Raw genomic sequence first — 19,715 nt, forward strand, 5'->3', positions numbered from 1 at the left:
TCAAAGGTTATATTAGGTTGTGAGAAGATGCATCAAAGTATCACATGGATGACATCATCAGTGATGTCATCAGTGATGTCATTTGAGATGTCATCAGTGATGTCACTGACCATGTCATGAGTGATGTAATATGTGACGTCATCAGCAGTGCATTGCGGGGGCGCGAGTTATAGTTAGCTGATCTAACTATAACGGGGAATTTCAATGGTTTTGTACGAGGGAAATGTCCAGCTAACTATAACGCCCCTGAAACCTATATTTTTTTCAGTGAATTTCTAAGGTTTTTTTAAATGCTAATTGCTAACTATAACGTGCCTGAAACCTATGGTTTTTTCAGTGAATATATATATATATATTTTTTACGGCTGGATCGGACTTTAAATCTAACAGCCCGGCCTCAAAAAAAAATGACAAAACTAGCAATCCCAAAGGAAGAGGTAGAGGAAAAACAGAAGGAGTGAGCACCGAGCAGTTGCTTGAGTATGAAGTGGTTATGCAGAAGATTTCTGCCAGAAATGATATTGTGGTCCAGCAGTCGGATAAGAATTTACTGTGGCCGACACATGTGAGTATGACTGTGGGGACAGTAACGATGTACATATTACTGATTTCAACATGAATGTCCATTAATCACATTCTTCTCCAATGAACAAGGAAATGCTGCTTACAGCCCCCACATCAGGATAACCACCTCCTTATATCGCCGATCATACCATTGGAGTCCAATCACTGTGCACGCGGCCCTCGTCTGCTGCAGGAGATATATATATATTTATTGTGGCCAGAGGGTAATTATAGTTGGGACCTAGTTACCATAGACGGAGTGTTTTTTGTTTTGCTAATGACTCTGGTGCCATTTGACAAATCTTCATGAAATTTTCAAAAAGTTTGCCACTCACTTAAGGAGTGATCCCAAAACAGGTTTCCCATGTAATTTCCCACATAGATTTTAAACACAACTACAGCATGAACCGTTGAGCAGAATTATAAGAAATTTGGCAGAAGGCTGGATCTTGGTCCAGAAGTAGAGCTTTTTGTAATTTGGTGTTCATCTGTTCAGTAGTTTTGGAGTTATTAAAGAAAAATATTTCATGTATATCTAGAGACGAGGATCCACGTGCCAACAGTAATGCTGGGATTGGCTGACTGCAACCTGAGAGGAAAGTTGCAGGTGCCATTCTGTGACTTGAGACACTGCCTCGAGGGGGGGGGGGGGATAAAGAATAAATAGGCTAAATGGGGTCAGGATAGAGGCATCCTGACCTGATCGAACTTTTGTTGGGTTCTGTGAGGCACCCCACATGGGCAAGAAATTGTCTGAATTTTTTTTATTTTTCACAGGAGAAGATCTGTGAATGCACCACAACCCTGAGCGTGGCCCCTGTGTGAATCTGCAGCAGATCCTGACCTAAATTAAAAAAACATACACACACTCACCTACAAAACCACTCCCAGACCCACACAGCCACTCCCTGACCCACACAGCTACACCCAGACCCACACAACCACTCACACACCCTCACATACCCATAAAATCACTCACACCTACTCACAGAGCCACTCACACATCCTTACACCCAACTCAATCCAACTCACACACCAATAGTCTCTCACACATCCAATCACAATTTCAAACCCACAAACCCACTCATGCACCTGTTCACAGACCCACAAAGCTACTCCCACAACCACATACCTACCTACACTACTGACACACCCACTCACACACATACAGCTATTCACACACAAACTCAGAGACCTGCAACCCACTCACACACTTGCAGCCATTCACATACCCACACTGCCACTTATACCCCTCCCTCACAGACCCACGAAACAACTCACTCTACCACTCACCCCCCACAGCTACCCCCAAAACTACTCACCCACCCTCACAGATGCATACACCCACACACCCTCAGCCACTCATACACCCAATTGCAGATCCATATACCCACTCACACACCCATAGTCACTCACACACAAAATCACATGCACAGTCACTCACACACACACACACTCGCATATCCACAAAACCACTCACTGCCCCAGTCACAGGCCCACACAGCCACTCATGCAGCGACTCAAACATCCAGTCCCTCACACACCCACTCAGAGACTAACAAAACCACTCACATGCCCTCTCACAGACCCACACACCCACTCACACAACCACCAACACAGCCACTCAGACACCCACTCACATATTCATACACCCACAAAACCACTCATACACCCATTCACACACCACTCATACAGCCACTCACATACCTAACTCAGACTCACAAAACACACAGCCACTAACTCAACACACTCATACACCCACTCACAAACCTAAAAATCTACTCACACCTGTTCACAAACCCACAGCCACTTACAGAACCATGTACACAGCCACTCACACACCCAAACAGCCACTCATACACCCACTCACAGACCCACAATGCCACTCACACACCCTCTCATAGACCCACAAACCCACTCACAGACTTACAAAACTACTCGCGCACCCACCAAACCACCTACACATGCACTCACACACTCACTTGCAAGCTGAGAAAACCAATCACATACCCACACAGGCACTCTCACATCCACAGTCACTAACACACCCAGAGAACCACAAACTCACTCACACACCCTCACACAGACATACACACCCACTCATTTAGCCACTGACCATCATTTGCACATCCATACACCCACCCACATACCCAGTCACTCACTCATTCCAAATCTACTCACTCCCACACACAGACCCACACAGCCAATTACACACCACTCATACACAGCCACGACAACCACTCACACACCTACTTGCACATCCATACACCCACTCACATGCCCATAGTCACTCACACCCCCAAATCCACTCATACCGACTCACAGACCTATACACTCACAAACACACCCACTCAAACACACACAACTCACACCCACACAGCCACTCATACACCCATGTAATCATTCATACATGCTTACACCCACTCCAACAACCACAAACCACTCAAAATCCTGCTCACAGACCTACATAGCCACTTACAGAACCATATACACACCCACACCACCACTCATACACCCTCACAGACCTACAAAATCACTCAGATATACAGAGCAATTTACACATCCACACAACCAGTCATACACCCACTATCACACCCATACAGGCACTTACACACCCACAAAACCACTCACACACAAACTCACAGACCCATAAAGCCACTCACACACTAATTATTCACACACCCACTGAAAGACCAACAAAACCACTCAGACACACCCACCCATACAGTCACTCAAACACCCACAAAACTACTCACAAAACCACTTGCATATCTACTTGCCCACACAGCCAATCACAGACACACACAACCACTCACACACCCAAAGTCACTCACACATCAACTCAGAGACCCACAAAACCACTCACATGCCCTCTCACGGACTGCACAGCCTCTCTCACACCCACTCACACAACCACTATCCTTTGAAGTATGGCTACTGCAAAGGCCAAAAGGGGTATAATTATTGGACCTGTCCCCCAAGACTTTTAGAACACTTCTCGATCAAGAAGAGACTGCCGAGAGGTAGAACTGGAGAGCGGTCAGGAGGAGTAATGCCACATTTCTGTGTTTGCTTTTCTGGGTTGGCCTGCTTTTGCTGCTTCTGTCTTGGAGAGACTAAAGACTGGATCTTTGGTCTGGTATCCTGCTTGAGAAGATTCTTCAGGGCTGGTTTGTGCTTGCCTCCTGTTAAGAAGTCTCGAGCCATCAAAGACTTCACCTGTAGTCCCTGAACTCCTCTGGTAGGAGTTCTGACCTGCCAAGTGTTGGCAATTACAGTTCGGGGCCTTTAGAGGTTGCTTCTGCTGCAAAAAGAGCTGAAACTCCATGCATCGTCATTTTTTCCTCGCTGCAAGCTTACCATGCGGTTGAAAAGCAAGCACATTGTTGTGGCAGAAAAAAGATTGACACGTTGCCTGTCAGTGGCTGAAAGAACCACAGCAGCCAGAGTCCAGAGCACTGTTTCTCCAATGTCAAAGACCCCCGTTCCAACTCATATGCAGGCCCTGCTGTGCATCTAAAGGAATCTACGCAGTGCCTGCTTGTGACTGCCGCATCAACTTCAGCACATCCGGATTTTCCACACATCACACCTGTAATCAACATCAATGCTGGGCTTCAGTAAGGAACTGAGGTCGCATGTCTGGAGAATCGATCCAACATCTCTCCTCGCAGAAGAAAACCAACGCATCACCTTATCTTTAAGTAAGGAACCAACGCATCATCTCCCCTGTGTAGCAGTAAGGAACAGACGCATCACCTCCCCTGGAGCAAGGAACCAATGCATCACCTTCCCTGCTGGAAAGGAACCACACATCGCTTTTCTTGGCAGCGCCTCACCCCCCCTGCACCTGTTTTCAACTTGTGATTTTGATGCATCCAAGGTATTTTGTACAAAAAGTGAAGCGTCCATAGTTTTATACCTTTAAACCTTTAATATTGATATTTTGATATGTGTTTGTTGGATTTTTGTCATTTTGGTATTCTTTGGTTCAGATAAAGATTGGTTATTGTTATAAACTGGTGTGGTTCCCATTGGTAGTGTTTTCACTGTTACTGTATGTTTATGTACAAATGCTTTACACATTGACTTGGAGATAAGCCTGACTGCTTGCGCCAAGCTACCAAGGGGTTGAGCAGCAGTTATCTTAGCTGCGTGATCCCGATACCCTGACTAGAAAGAAGGATTCATACCTGGACACAGTGTAAGCCACTGTCAACTAGAGACCTCAATTTCTAACAGAGGACTTAACTTATACAGTCAGAATGAATGATTTGTCACTTGAAGAAACAGTCTCCACAGTATAATGAGCCCAAATGCTGGGGTTGTAAACTGGCCATCAACAACATAGCTGTGAAATTTCTACTTACCTTTCAGAGGTAGCACATCTTCCATCTTCCCTGTTACATATCTGAATAGGCAGACAGTGAATCTCTTCCATTTCTTTAAACTCCGACAATGCAAGTTTCCCCGAATCCTATGGAAAACTATGAGCGGCTAACACTCACACATTGTGACCTCAAGCCTTCTCAGATAAGATTCACTGGAAAATGTAGCATGGTCTTTCTAACAAAAAGTTTTCCAGACTTCACTGCTAACATTATAAGCAGCTGGTTGAAATTACGTAAGATTAATTTTAGGCCAAACATCCATTGATTGTCTTTGAAAAGATTAATCTTTACTGTTACTTTGACTTTAAGAAGTGTGCTACCCCCTTTCCTTCCCACTAGAATATTTAAAAAGTATTAGTTACCTCAAATTATAGGCTTCAAAACCTTTGACTGATACTCCAAAAAGTGACTGGGGGAAATAATGGCATATTCCAGTCTGTGCTTTATATTTGTATTCTGAGTTTCTCACCAATTTCAGCTGTGTCTGCAAAATAAGGGATAAACATATACTTTTATCAACTCCAGTAGTCACATTAGCATTACATATTTGAACAAAATCTCAGCAAAGCACACATTAATAATCGATCCAAGCACATTGTTTTCCTATAGTTAACAACTATAAGCTGACTTATAAAACAACATATAGAAATACAGACAGATAGCAGTGAAACATGGGGATGTTTTTCACCATGGAATTAGGAGTGACAATAGACAAGAGTGAACAGTCCAGCGATTCTCTTTTTACTCATCTATAACTTTGTGCTATGTACAGTCCTCAAAATCATCTACCCCTGCTTTCAACTGCTACACAGGGGCAGTGGACAAATGAGGGAGCCTTACATAACATGGCCTCTCCTCCCTGACCCAAATGTGAAAAATAAATACATTACTAGCCAGCCTCCACCACCTTCCTTGCTCTCCTTTCCCCTCTTGCATCTCAGATGTGCTTTCTATTTTCAGTCAAAGCAGACAAACAGCGCTGCCCTGACATGCTCTCAGAAAACACTCACACCTAGTCTGTGGCGGCATCAAGTGCAGAATTTATCTAGAAACTGCTAAACCGAGGGAGCTTAAATTGAATTTCTTTTGAAAGTTCAGATTTTAAGAAAACATAACATGATGTACTGTGGGAAGATAGTGATATTCACTGTGATGTATTCAAGCAGGCACACAGAAACTGAGACCGCATAATGAGGAAATGAGGAATTCTAGATAGAACTTGTTAGTGAGTATTGTTAGTGAGTACCCTCAAAAGCAGGACACACGCAGACAGAGCTCACAGAGGCCCATCTTGAGGGTACTAAAATATCTGACATGCACAAAACATTGGAGAGGATGGAAAAAGCCATTTACCTATGACTGCATTCAAGGCTTTTGCTCACCAATGCCCTCTCAAGTCATCCAACAAACTCAAAAGGAACAATCTTTGTTGAGAAAAAGTTGAACTTTGAACTATTACTTCACCCTATTGTGAAGGCATACAATGTTATAAATCATAGCAGGCACCTAAATTTGGTATTCTGTTATAGAGTATTGTAAAGGCTATCTCTATGGCTTCATACTAACAGCAAATCTTCGCTTGACACTGTTTATATGGAGACCACAGAATAGAACATTGTAGACACTCACTATCCATCTCCTGACCACCTGGCACTTTCTGGGTTGATGATCATGTTAAAAGCAAATGAACTTCAGGGTTCTCAGAGTGTAATTGGAGATGTCTCTGTAGAGCTCATTCACAGTTACACTCATATCAGTAAGACAAACATATCAATTAGTAGCCTCAAAGGCATGGTGGGCAGAGCTGGACTCCTGGCTATTTTGACCAAGGCATAATCAGAATTGTAGGCGTAGGTAAGGTCTTTTTTGCAGAGATCTGTCAGTTTTAAGCTTTGAAACCCAAGTGCTTAGCGCTACTTTAGATTACAGAATTACTTTATTAAAGGCCGGGGTGGCACAATTAGCTTCTAGAGCTCCAGAAAATACATTAATCCCCAAGTCAGTCATACCTGCTCTTCTCCTCCTCTTCCCCAGCATCTTATTTCAGAGCCCACATAACAGGGTCTTCTGCATTTTCACCCAGAGCAAATTTGCAGCCCCAAAACACTTCAGACTCCCCTCTTCAGCAGGAGATGTGTCTTCCTAGATTCTATCATAAGTAGAAATCTAAAGACAGGTCACTAAATGAGAAGATTATGGACGCATGTCAAAGTAAAAAGGATACTGTGCCATAAATATCCATCTTCAACAGGCTTATGCTCGACAATAATTGGTAAAACAATCAGAATTCCTCAACATTCAAGCGAGGGCACTGACATGATATGCCCAAATGTCATATTTAATTTACTCATAAGTCCCTTATAGAGTGGTATAACATATACCCATGTCAAGTAAATGAAATACTTCTAGTGGTCCTGCAGCATTTGTTGTACACCCACCTACGTAGCCCTATAATATTTGTCTAAAGCCTGCCATTGCAGCCTAAAGGCAGTGACACACTGCCATGTTGACTTTGCATTTAAAAACCCTTGCCAAGCATTAAACTCCCTTTTTATTACATATAGGTCACCCATAAGGTAGGCCCTAGATAGCCCATAGGGCAGGGTGCTGCCTAATTAAAAGGTAGTTGTAAACAACAGGTGCAATTTCGATCAATAACTTAAGTGAAAACCACCTGGACAGCTCAAGTGGTTTTGGTGTCTTTATTACACCATCAGTCTTCAATTAATTTTCAAAATACATGGTCAACATTTACATCATGTCAATCAGAGAAGAAAAATCAATTTGGTAGTTCAACAGAACATCAGTAATGGAAAAAACATGACATTTGACACTTATGCAACCAATAAGTGACAACACATGACAATACAAAAAATTACCAGTCCTTAGAATTGTGAAAGAAACAGTGGCGGTGCTGATTATTCACAGTGTTCAAAGTTGCAATCTGCCAAAATAAGCTAGCCAGGTCAATACAAACATAGCAACCTAATTGCCCTATTTGTGCACTGAGTTACTCTGTGGTTCAGTAGAAACCAGGGCTAGCTAGGTCAGGTCGACGCGTTTCAGAACCATTAATTTCTTTGGGGTTCTCCTTAGGACCAGGACTAGGTCAGGCACATTCGTAATTGAGGAATGAACACGGTGGCGGTTACCAACAAATGGAGCTTAGAACCGTGTGAGTAATGGAGTTTTCACATGTGTAGGAAGGTTGAGCTCCGATGAACGTGTATTGAGTCTGAAGCAGTAGTAACTTGGCGTTTATTTAAGTAATGTGCACCTCTAGTAACCTGGGGCCTTGATTGATTCTTCTTTTCGGATTGACATGATGTAAATGTTGACCGTGTATTTTGAAAATTAATTGAAGAATGATGCTGTAATAAAGACACCAAAACCGCTCGAGCTGTACAGGTGGTTTTCACTTAAACGTTATTGATCGAAATTGCACCTCCAAACATCCTGTTGTTTACAACTATTGTTGAGGCCTCGTTTGGGTGGTGTTATGGGCCCAACCCCCTCTTTTACTTAAATAATTAAAAGGTAGGCCATATACTTTTAAGCCCTACATGTCCTGTTAGTAAAATCTCACAACTTTATTTTTCACTACTGATGCCTACTCCTTCCATAGGATAGCATTAGGGAATACTTATTACATCTAATACACTGCAATTCTAATTAGGAGGAGGTAGATCGGTCAAGTTTAGTACCTATGGAATTGTAAAGATAAATCCTCTTTAATGGCAAAGTCAAACTTATTGCAACAATTTTTAAAATACCACTTTAACAAAGTTGTCATTTTTCCTCTTAGCTCTGGACCTACACCACTTGACTCCAAGAACCCAGAGTGACTACAAGGTCTAGTTCGCTGGTCTCCTGAAATGAAGTCTCAGGGACATAAAAGACTTCCAACTCTCCTGTTCTGCACCTGGACTCTGCCTTCTGTGAGTATGCCCTGCCAAGTGGTGCTACCCCAGTCGTGGACCCTTGGTATTGAGCAGAAGGTGCTTGCTTCACCCAACCCATGTATCCTATTTTGAACCAGTGCATCAGATTATATTGTGTCCCAGAAATGGTGCATCGCCTTCGTTGCATGGATTGACCCCAAACATTGCCCTGGAACCACCACTGCATGAGGCTCTACCAGACACGAAGGCTTTGCATCGATGACAACACTGAGAACTCTGTGTCGCAATCCCTGCGTTCACTGAAGCCGATGCATCGCTGCTGCATGGATTGGGACCAGCGCATTGCCACCACTAGAAAGATCGACAGCGACACATTGTTTCGAAATCGGCAGGATCTTCAAAGTCGATGCAACCTGGAGTAAGGTACTTACCCTCAGCAGGTCAAGTCTGATCCCAATAGTCAGCCTGCGCTTCATCGCGGTCAGCCTGAACGGTTGACTTGCTCCCTGTCCAGCACCAGCAGATAACCCTTGTTGGCGCTCTGTGCATTTTGGTGCTATTTTCACTTAGTACTTTAAAATCAATATCCCCAGTTTTACTCATTGGATTTTTGTTGTTTTGTTGTCATATAATTTATTAACATATAATCTATTTTTCTAAATTGGTTTGGGATTTTTCATATGTTGTGCTTTTACTTTATTACTTTTTGTGTGATGCATAAATACTTTACACATTGCCTCTAAGCTAAGCCTGACTGCTTGTGTTCCAAGGTACCCAGAGTTAGGCACAGATTCATTTAGTGACTTTCAGTGGCTCACTCTGCAAGGGATTGTGGTTGTTGCTTGACGAGTTTCACATCCCAGTCAACCAACAACCCAATTTCTCACATGGTGTTTACCAGTAACAATTGATGCAGCATTTGCTATACAGTGCACTGGCAATTTTCAGTTTTATTAGAGAGTGTTCTGGAAGTACAAGTACAGGCTTTTTTTATTATTCCTATTGAAGAAATTCTGAAGCACTCGGATTCAAAGTGACAAACAGACAGAACATGTCCGGCCAGTGCTGAATGAGAACAGTGTGTCTGCCTTGAAACATGTTAGTGTAACGTTTCAACCATGGATATTCTTTGATTTACTGTGTCAACCAAAGGGGAGTACTGGATTTTTAAAAAAAAAGATACATCCTATTCTGGGCTGATCAAAACGAACAAGTGTAAGAGGTTTGACTTTTTTTAGGATGCTCACGGTCATCATATTATCTAGATTGCTCATGGTATTGGGCTAACCTTTAATTAACTGAAAATAGCAGCATGTTTTCACTGTTACAAGCAAACTAATCTTTCTGGAACTGAGAGAACTTTATACAATGATTTTGCTGCATCTCAAACAAGCAGCCCTATTCTGGTGGAAGCAAGTTACTATAATAGGGCAAGTGGAGCACTCATGTAGTGAAGCCATATAGATACTGGCAAATACTACCCTGTCATATTCCACTCCACAATGTACTCTCTTCTCGATCCAAACAGCTACAGAGGTCACTTTCTTGGAGAGGTGCATTACCTATCAAAGTTCAATCACACTCTCATAGTGGTAATAGGCTAAAGAACCCTAAAGATTCCTGTAGTTAGCAAAGGCCTGCAAGTCAGTCATGTCACCAGCACTAGTTTCTTTTTTCCCCTGCTAATTGCAACTTTATCTTTAGACATTAAAATGTTCACGCCCAAGAATGAAAAATATGATATCATTATTGTAAATGTGGATTTCAACTCCATTTTGAGTTAACACTTTCTCTTATATATGCAAGCAAATTTTCCAGCAGATTGTACAATTTTATGGATTATCTAGCACTGAGGTTTCTGATAGGGGCTCTGTGTTTGCCTCTTCTGGTACTTTTTTGTGCGACCTTGGGAATTAATTTCAACGTAACCTCCACCCCAGTCCCACTCTCTCTGCCAGAATAAATGAGTTAATGAATGATCAGTGCATAATGCCTGCCAAGATCAGTAAAAAGTTCATCAGACAAGAAATGTGCAGGTTCGATGAAATACTCCGACATTTGAAATGCAAAACCTGCAAAAATCCAATGGCACACACACATTTTATGGAGATGATAAAAACATGTCACCACAGACTACTGCAGAGAAGGCCAATGATGCCTTCAAAAATCTTCTTATATTGAAAATGTACATAAATGGCACCATCCACTGTTAGAACCATTTTCCATGGAAGACATCAACACAGAGTACAGGAAACTGACTTTGCCAACTCCAGTGAAAGCCCATACCAGTTATTCCTGTCTCCCTGGTAAACTATACCCAAAATAGACATCTTTCTTTCACTCAAGTATAGGATGTTACAGACACCCACAAAGAACATGAATATTTCCTGGTCCAGGACTGACAGCACATTTATAAGAAATTGCATGATCTTACTCAATAGAGGAACTACAGGCCAGAGGAACCTCTGTTGGAGGCTGCTTAGAGTGTGCATGTAGATTGATTGTGCATTTCCAATAGCAAAACATGGACTTCCTTAGCAGTAGTGAAAGGAATGTGGTGGAATGAAGATTCCGGAGTGAAGGCCCTCTCCACACATAGCCATATTGGTAGGAAAGGTGTTCCATGAATCATTTTTTAATTATTTCAGGCACACAATAATCCTGGGATAGGTGAAAGATCCAGAATTGTTTTCCTGAAGTAGATATGAAGACGTTACAATATATTATCTGGTGGCATTTGAGAACATAAATAATAATGTGCCACCACCGTCTTTTTAAGTGCTTGCTATTACATTTTGGTGATGAGGCATCATGCACAAACTGGGGGAGTGAGTGACTTGTCACTCTACTTGCTGGAACTTCTGCAGTGCTGCATAGTAAGTCATACCAGACCTGTGATTTGTGGGAGCATGAGACAGCTTTCTGTTTTTGCCTAAGAAGCAGGACATGCACCTCTTAATATGTTTTTTGCTTTGGAGGTTTCTGAGGACTCAGGATACTACACACCCAACATACAATAGGGGTGGGGGGGTGGGACTGTGCCCACCTTTCCATGACCACCTAATACCCTACTTGCTCAGCCTTCAGCCCTCCTCAGCAAAAGGTAGACTAAAGGGCTATTGTTCATTGATGTTCGGTGACCAGCTTTTTGTAAGTGACCTACCTCCACCTCATCTATACTTTAGGTGACCACAAACAAACATGTCTTCTATAAAAAGTGCTTCAGTTTTGAAACCTCCAATTTCTTCTGCATCTTTCGAAAGTTAAAGACAAGCCCTGAAGTCCAGCCAGTGGACAGGGCCTGTACCCTACCCTTACTGTGTAAGGCCAAAGTTATGTGCAGTATAGGTTCAGTGATGGCAGTAAGTTGGGTGCCTGGCCTTCATCTAATACCCACTGTGCATGACTGAATACCATAGGTAGAGAGGTTTGACTGGAGGCAGGCGGCTGGATGTAGGGCGTAGCCGAAAGCCAGAACTTGTGATCAAGCCCTGTTGGGCAAGCCAAAGCATGTGCACTACAGGGTGGCTGCCGACAGGGACTAGGGCACAGGGAATGGTCCCCAGTCACTCCCTGAATCATACCCTTGCTGCGCATGGTCAAAGGCCATGTGCAGCGAAGTATGATAAGCAAGTTGTTTGAAAAGGGGTCTCTATTTGGCAGTGATTTGCACCCTGTCCAAGTATGGATCCTCGCTCTATTCAGGTTAAGGGAGGCATACAGCAAAGATAACCCATGCTCACCCCATTGGTGGCTTGGCACAAGCAATCAGGCTTATCTCAGAGTCAATGAGTAAAGCATTTTTACACACACACACACACACACACACACACACACACCCACAGTAACACAGTGAAAACACTAAAAAAGAGTCAACAACAGTTTGGAAAAATAGCCAATATTTTTCTGAATGAAACAAGACCAAAACAACAAAAATCCAAGATACACAAGTCAAAATATCACTTCTAACAGATTAGGCAAGTTTGGTGCATAGAAATCTATGTCCACTGGTGGATCAGTGGACTAATGCATCCACTGCAGAGGCCTGTGTTCGACCTCATGGTCACAGGTTCAAATCCTGGCGGGTCCACTTAGCCTTTCATCCATTTGAGATCGATAAAATGAGTACCATTGAGTTGGGTAACAATATAAATCTGTTATTTCAGCGCCAAGATGCCCCGTTGCTGGGGTGAACGTGCGCTTTACAAATACACCTGTTATGTTATTATTTAGCACAAAGTTCCTTAGATGCATCAAAAATCAAAGACAGTGCAAGGTGCAGGGGAGGTGAGGTGCCAGAAAAGCAACGCGGTATGTCGGTTCCTCACTAAACGGGGAAGATGATGTGTATGTTCCTTACTGGCAGGGAAGGTGACAGATCGGTTCCTTACTGCTAGGCAGGGGAGGTGATGTGTTGATTCCTTACTGTCAGGGGAGGTGAGCTTACTGGCTAAAGGAAAACTCATTGCAATTCAATGCTGATAAAACCGAAGTTCTCTATTGCCTAGCAGGGAAGGCACCCCCCATGCTGCCCCCGAACCTTTGGCCAACAAATTCGGCGTGTCCACCGTTGCCTGTTGACAAGGTTCGGAATTTGGGTATCATGTTTAATAATAAGCTGACGCTCGAATCTCAGGTTAATAAAACCGTGGGGAGCAGTTTTGCTATTATTAGAGTCATTCGTAAAATTTTCCCGCTCTTGCCAATTCATGCACGAGTATTGGTAGCCCAAAGCACCATCTTAAGCCGATTAGATTATTGTAATGCTTTGCTGCTGGACTCCCTGAGATACCTAATAGATAGGCTCCAGAGGATCCAAGCAATTGCAGCTAAATTGGCATTGGGGAAGTCACGACGGTTCTAGACCTCCTTGGCAGAACTGCACTGGCTTCCAATATTGCAGAGAATCCAGTTCAAGTCCCTCTGCATAGCTTTTAAGGCCTTGCATGGATTTGGACCAGAACTTATGCAGAGGAAATTAGCTTGGTATGCCCCTGAGAGAAGCCTTCGTTCTACGTCAGCTAGACTAGTGAAGGTGCCAAGATTTAAAAAAATAAAATCTGGAGGCAGAGCTTTTAGTATCTCTGCCGCCCGATTATGGAATAAGCTCCCACTGGAAATAAGACATCTGGTTGATCTCCTGGCTTTTAGGAAGAGATTAAAAACCTGGCTCTTTCCTAGTGCATGACATGGTTATTCTGGCATCTCCCCGAAACAATAGGCTCTCTGTGAACTTATATGCCAGCGCCAGGATGCCTGATAGGTGATAGTGCGCTTTATAAATGCTAAAAATAAATAAATAAAAGGTGATGCATCTGTACCTTACTGGTAGGGGAGGTGATGTGTCGATCTACGGACATGTGACCTCGGTTCCTTACTGCGGCGTGGTGTTGATGAAGAATTGGTATTGAGGAACGATGTGTTGAAAAGACATATGTGCTGCATCGATGCAACAGCAGTGATGCCGGTGCTGCGTTGATTCCCCATCCGCGAAGCAGGTGAAGCGTTGATTCCCAATTCACGAAGCCGGCGCTGTGTCAGAGTTAGAGCAGGTGTCACAAATGACACGGGGGGGACATGGGGCTCAAAACTCATGCTGCGGCAATTTATCGGACGTTAAGCAGCGGCGAGCTGGGGCCTGTGGTGAAAGTGTGGTCGATGCTTCAAGCAGGAACCACGCTGCGGGGTATGCAGTGGCGATGTGTCGATCTTTTGCAGTGGTACATTGAGAAAACAGGCACCGCAAATCTATGTGTGGAGTATCTCTTTAAGAACACAGGGTTACAGTTCCAAGGGCCCAGGAACTGGAATTGGCACCACTTGGCAAGTGAGGACTCTGAGCAGAAGAGCCCGGGCACTGGCAGGGGAAGTCTTTGATGGCCCAAAGACTTCTTAACAGGAGGCAAACACACGGAAGCCCTTGGAGAACCTTAAAAACAGGACGTAGAAAGCAAAGTCCAGCACTTTTATTCCCAGGACAGAGGCAGCAAGCAGCAGGCCAGCACAACAAAGCAACAGGCAGAGTGGAAGTCCCTTCAACAGCATGCAGCTCTTCTTCCTGGCCGAATGTCGTCAGTCTAAAGTGTTCTGATTTTAGGGCGTCAGAGGGTAAATACTTGTACTCCTTTCTGCCTTTAAAGTAGGCAAACTTCAAAGGAAAGTCTTTGTAGTGCAAAAGACTTTGCCATTCCCTGAACTGGCTCCAAACACATTACAGAGTGGTGGAGAAAACTTTGGGTGAGGACAGGCACAGCCCTATTCAGGTGTCAGTGACAACTCCTCCCACCACTCTAGCTCAAAAAGGCTCATAAGGATATGCAATTTGTATAGAGAAAGCGTTCCCTCACAACATAAATTTACTTTTGCAATTAACACAGAGATACAGTGAAATCTATGTTCATATAGCCAGATTGCTGTTATAATTTAATATAGGAAATACACAAGAATATAAAAGTGGGACAAGTTACAACAAACAAACAGGTTGCCAAACTCAGGATTAGCACATATTTGGCGGAATTCAGATAAGTAAACTAGGCCAAGAAACATACACATTAGCACCATTGCACTTTATATTAACAGTAAATCTAAATTGTGTCAAGGTGCTGGAGTTAACGACGTTTCGATCCCTTAACTAGAAAATGGGATCATCAACAGGACATTACATTTGATACCTGAGAAGAATCTGCTGAAGGGGAAGAAACTAGGAAAAAGAAGAAAAAAGGAAAGAAAGGAAAACAAGATCAGATGAAGCAAAGGGTCAGGTCTATTGAAGCATGTACACTTGAAAGGCATGCTAATCAGTGTAACTCAGTGATTAATAATGCAATAGCCATGGTGATATTCAGTTAATGAGACAAAAGTGTGAACATGCCAGATAATATCAGGTGAGCGGGGGAAATTAACGGCAGGGTAAATAGTCTAATTTCTGTGAACCAATCATACATGAGGACTAACCATGGAGATTAAAGGTGCAAGCGCTGATAATAAGGCCACCACGTCACCAGGGAAAATACCATGTAGATCTGGATTGGAAATAAGGTCACGTGGCAACTAGGGATAGGGAACAAAACCAAGAGTCAGCCAAGGTCGTATGGCCACGTATTGTAATTCCCCAAACCTTAAAGTTGGTGCTGACCTAGCTCAAGATGATTACTTGTTGGGATGGCGTTGGCGGCCAGGCATTGGGATCGGCCCAGGAGAAGGAATTGTATGATCCTGGTGAAGGTTAGATTCTAACAACAGGAAATCGGGAGAGAGAGCAATTAATTAGTTGAAGCTGTGAATTCAATCATTATGGGGTGGGTTGGAGGTTGCACTTACTGATAGCAGGCTGTTCGGTGAAAGGCGCAGGATCGCAAAGAGGAATGGTAGTTGTCCAAAAGCCACGGCATCAAGCGAGGGTGTATCTATGGACAGCATGCAATGATGAGGTGATGTGCACGGGAGAGTGCAGACGTTGTTGGGGTCACAGTATCCTGGTGATGTGGCATACATGGGAGCACGAGGACGTAAGGGAGTGTGGTATGCACCCCCAAATGATGACATTCATCGAAACAGACAGGCAGCTCTATCGAGTTGAGGTGGTGAATAAGGCGGCGGCCATAATAGTGTGAGAAGAGAGGGTAGGCAAACATTAAATATTACATCAGCAAATGGCAGTGTGTTAATTACATGGAACAGCACTTATGTCTTATCAAGAAGCCGGGCTCTGTACGTAAACAAAGTAACTTGATAGATTTGAGAATCCAGTCAATGTGCGTAATTAAATATTTACATAAGGTGGATCTCTAATAAGTTATACAGGTTGCATTTAGAGCTCGATTGAGAGGTATGTGTAGACTGATTACCAAGAAAACATCACTGATAAATTATTTACAGGTGATACATATTCACCTCAGGTGGAGGTATGTCTTGACAATATGAACAATATGAAGTAACAGCGTGAGGCAGTCTTCATGATAGGGGGTTGCTAGGGTCACCTTCGTGAGTGCTCAATACGGTCTGTCATAAATCCTTGGCATGAATGAGGAAATAGGTTTGATGGGTGGTGTTATATTAATATCAGTGAATGGTTTGCTTGGATGATAAGGACACATGTAATTATATAACAGGTACTGGTTTGCAGTAGACGCTGGAAGTTAGCATGTGTATGCCTAAGGATTGTACTCATTAATACCAATACGAGTTGTACATGAAAACAGGAACAGAGAAAATGGCCCTACATAGTGCATATTTGGTTTGCATATTCGGTTGGCTGGCTATTGTAAGTTCATATCAGGGAGGTCCAATCATTCCTTCGGTTCAGGCCAGTGTCTTGACTTTTGATGCGCAGAATCAATTTGTGTTCCTCCTTGTTGAGATTGTGATTTATGTCGGCACGTCTGGGAGGTGTTTGGAACACGGTGATAACCTGCCACGGTATGTTGTCCTCCGTGTGTCATTTTTCTGCAAAGTGGTCAACAAGGGGTACATTCAGTACTTTGCAGTGGAGACAGCTTTGATGTTGGCAGATTCTGATCCTTTCTTTCTGTGTTGTTTGTCCAATATAGATTGGCATCCCCTACATTTGCAGAATTACAGTTGAAAAACTGTGTAGGAGCAATATTGATGTTGTTCATTATCAATTCATTGTGTTCAATTGTAAATTGGCAGACAAGGCAGTTACCACATTTGCAATGCCCCACCAGTGGGGAGATCCCCCACAGATCGTTGAGGGTGTGTGATGTCTTTTTGGGTGGAAGGTTGACTCCAAATAGGTGGTTCCAGTTCTTGCGGAACGCGAATAGTTGCTGCTCAAGTTTGAGGTCCCCAGCATTAAAAGTAGGCCAGTGTTTCAAGATGCATTTCCTGAATTGATTTGAGACCGACAAAAAGGTTGTGACGCACACAAAAGGGTTGTTGGTCTTTGGGTGTGAGAAGAGTGTCCCGGGGGCAGTACCATGCTCTCTTAATGGACTTGTGTACTAATTTACGTGGGTACACCATGGCAGTCAATCTATCAGCCATAGTATTATCTTCACAGAAATAATCCTGTTTAAATTAGCCATTCCTTCTAATGTGAAAAAATTGTCAGAATGTAAGTGAGTCCCTTAAGGCTCGAGGGTGGTGGCTACTTTAGGACTGAAGAGTATTCCTCTTTGTAGGTTTGCAGTAAACAGTGGTAAACAACTTGCTGTCAACGTGTTTGATTAGTAGGTCTAGAAAGGCAATGTGGGTCTTGCTGTGTGTTAGCATGAATGGCAGTCCATTACAGTTTGTGTTAAACCATTGGAGAAAGTTGAGTAAGGACCCTTTAGAGCCATGCCAGATCAGAAAGATATCATCAATATAGCGCTTCCAAATGGTAACATTATTATTAAAAGGGTTGTTAGAGGACGGTATCTTGTCAGTCTCAAAGCTATCAATAAATAGAACTGCAAAACGTGCGGTGAAAACTGCTCCCATTGATGTACCTTTGATTTGTTGATAGAATTGGCCATCAAAGGAAAATAAATTTTGTGCAAGACAAATCTTGAATAATTGTAAAATGAAGAACATGAGGACAGCATGGGGATGTGCTCTGGAGTGAAGAGTGTTCTCAATAACTGTCAGTCCCTCTGTTTGGGGGTATTTTAGTGTAGAGGGGTTTTACGTCCAAAGTGCAGAGAATGTCAGTCTTTGAGTCAAAATGAAAATGTAGCAGCTTGTCTTAGGAAAAAAGTATTTTATTTAAAAAATCCACATACTTTCCTAGAAGCTCTAGGACGGACGCACAACCCGAGACAATTGGTTGGCCAGGAGGGGGCAAATAAGTATTCTTGGAAATTTCATATAAAGAAAAAGGTACTTGTTTTGTGTAAGGAAGCTGTCTGATTTGCCTCTCTGTGATGTGTCGGATGAGGTTTTGAATTTTGTGTGTAGGATCAGTGGCTAATCACAAGTAGTGGTCAGTATTGGAAACCTGCCTCTAAATCTCAGTTTTGTATGGGCTAATGTACTGAACTACAATACCACCCGGCTTGTCGGCAGGTTTAATGACCAAGGTATTGTTCAATTTCGAATTTGTAAGAGCCTGTTTTGCCCGAAGTGGGAGGTTGTGGGGATTAATGCTGGCTCGAGTTGCAGTCTAGAGATCTCATTAAGAATTAATCTCTCAAAAGGGTGTTTTTCTGCAGGGAGGCAGCCATGAGGAGGTGAGAAGGTGGACGGAGGGGGAAGAATGGTATTAGCATTACAGGAAACACTGGGATTGTCCTGAAAAAAGAATATAGGCTGATTATGTGAAAGAAACATAATAATTCCGTTTGTAATTTCAAAACATTAAGGCGAAGAGTTGGGACAAAGGAAAGGTCCTCGCTAAGTAATGATATTTCAGCTTCAGACAGAAGGTGTGTGAAGATTTTGAATATAGGTATGGTCTGAGTGTTGGTCGTGTTAAGTACAGTGTTGTTGGGTGTTACCATTGGTAATACTTCTGTTGTGTTTGTCGATCTCCTCGTGTATTGTACCAGCGTTGTTGGTGGCCACTGTTGTGGATGGTTGGTCGTCCTTGGCCTCTCCCTAAAAAAGCTTGTGTTGGCGTGTTAGTGGAGGGACTCAAACCCTCCTGTGTGTAATCTGATGATTCACCTGAGGTGTCAAGACACCCACAATGGTGTTTTGTTTGCTGTATCTACACCAGGGAAGTCCAAAGTTGAGATTTGTGTAGGTTCCGTTTATGTAGAATTTGTCAGTTAAGTAGGGATATGTTTATTCAGTTTTGTAGGATCGGATGTCCCTTTTTACTTTGATGGTTTTCTTATTTTCTTCAATTCTATGGAATTCATTCAGTTTGTTGGACTTTTTCAAAAAGTTGTTTTGCTTCTGCTATAGAGCCTGT

At 43.0% G+C, this 19,715-nt stretch overlaps 1 protein-coding gene across 1 annotated transcript in view; it reads right to left on the bottom strand.

Annotated features, from left to right (window-relative positions):
- Positions 1-19,715, bottom strand: part of CTSO (cathepsin O) — a 114,897-nt gene that overhangs the window by 23,471 nt on the left and 71,711 nt on the right. The window contains exon 5 of the mRNA XM_085641716.1: positions 5,318-5,439. Coding sequence (XP_085497842.1) covers positions 5,318-5,439 — 122 coding nt within the window. The remainder of the gene's footprint in view (positions 1-5,317; positions 5,440-19,715) is intronic.

Source organism: Triturus cristatus, chromosome 2_2 (genome assembly GCF_964204655.1).
Source record: "Triturus cristatus chromosome 2_2, aTriCri1.1, whole genome shotgun sequence".
Classification (NCBI taxonomy): Eukaryota; Metazoa; Chordata; class Amphibia; order Caudata; family Salamandridae; genus Triturus; species Triturus cristatus.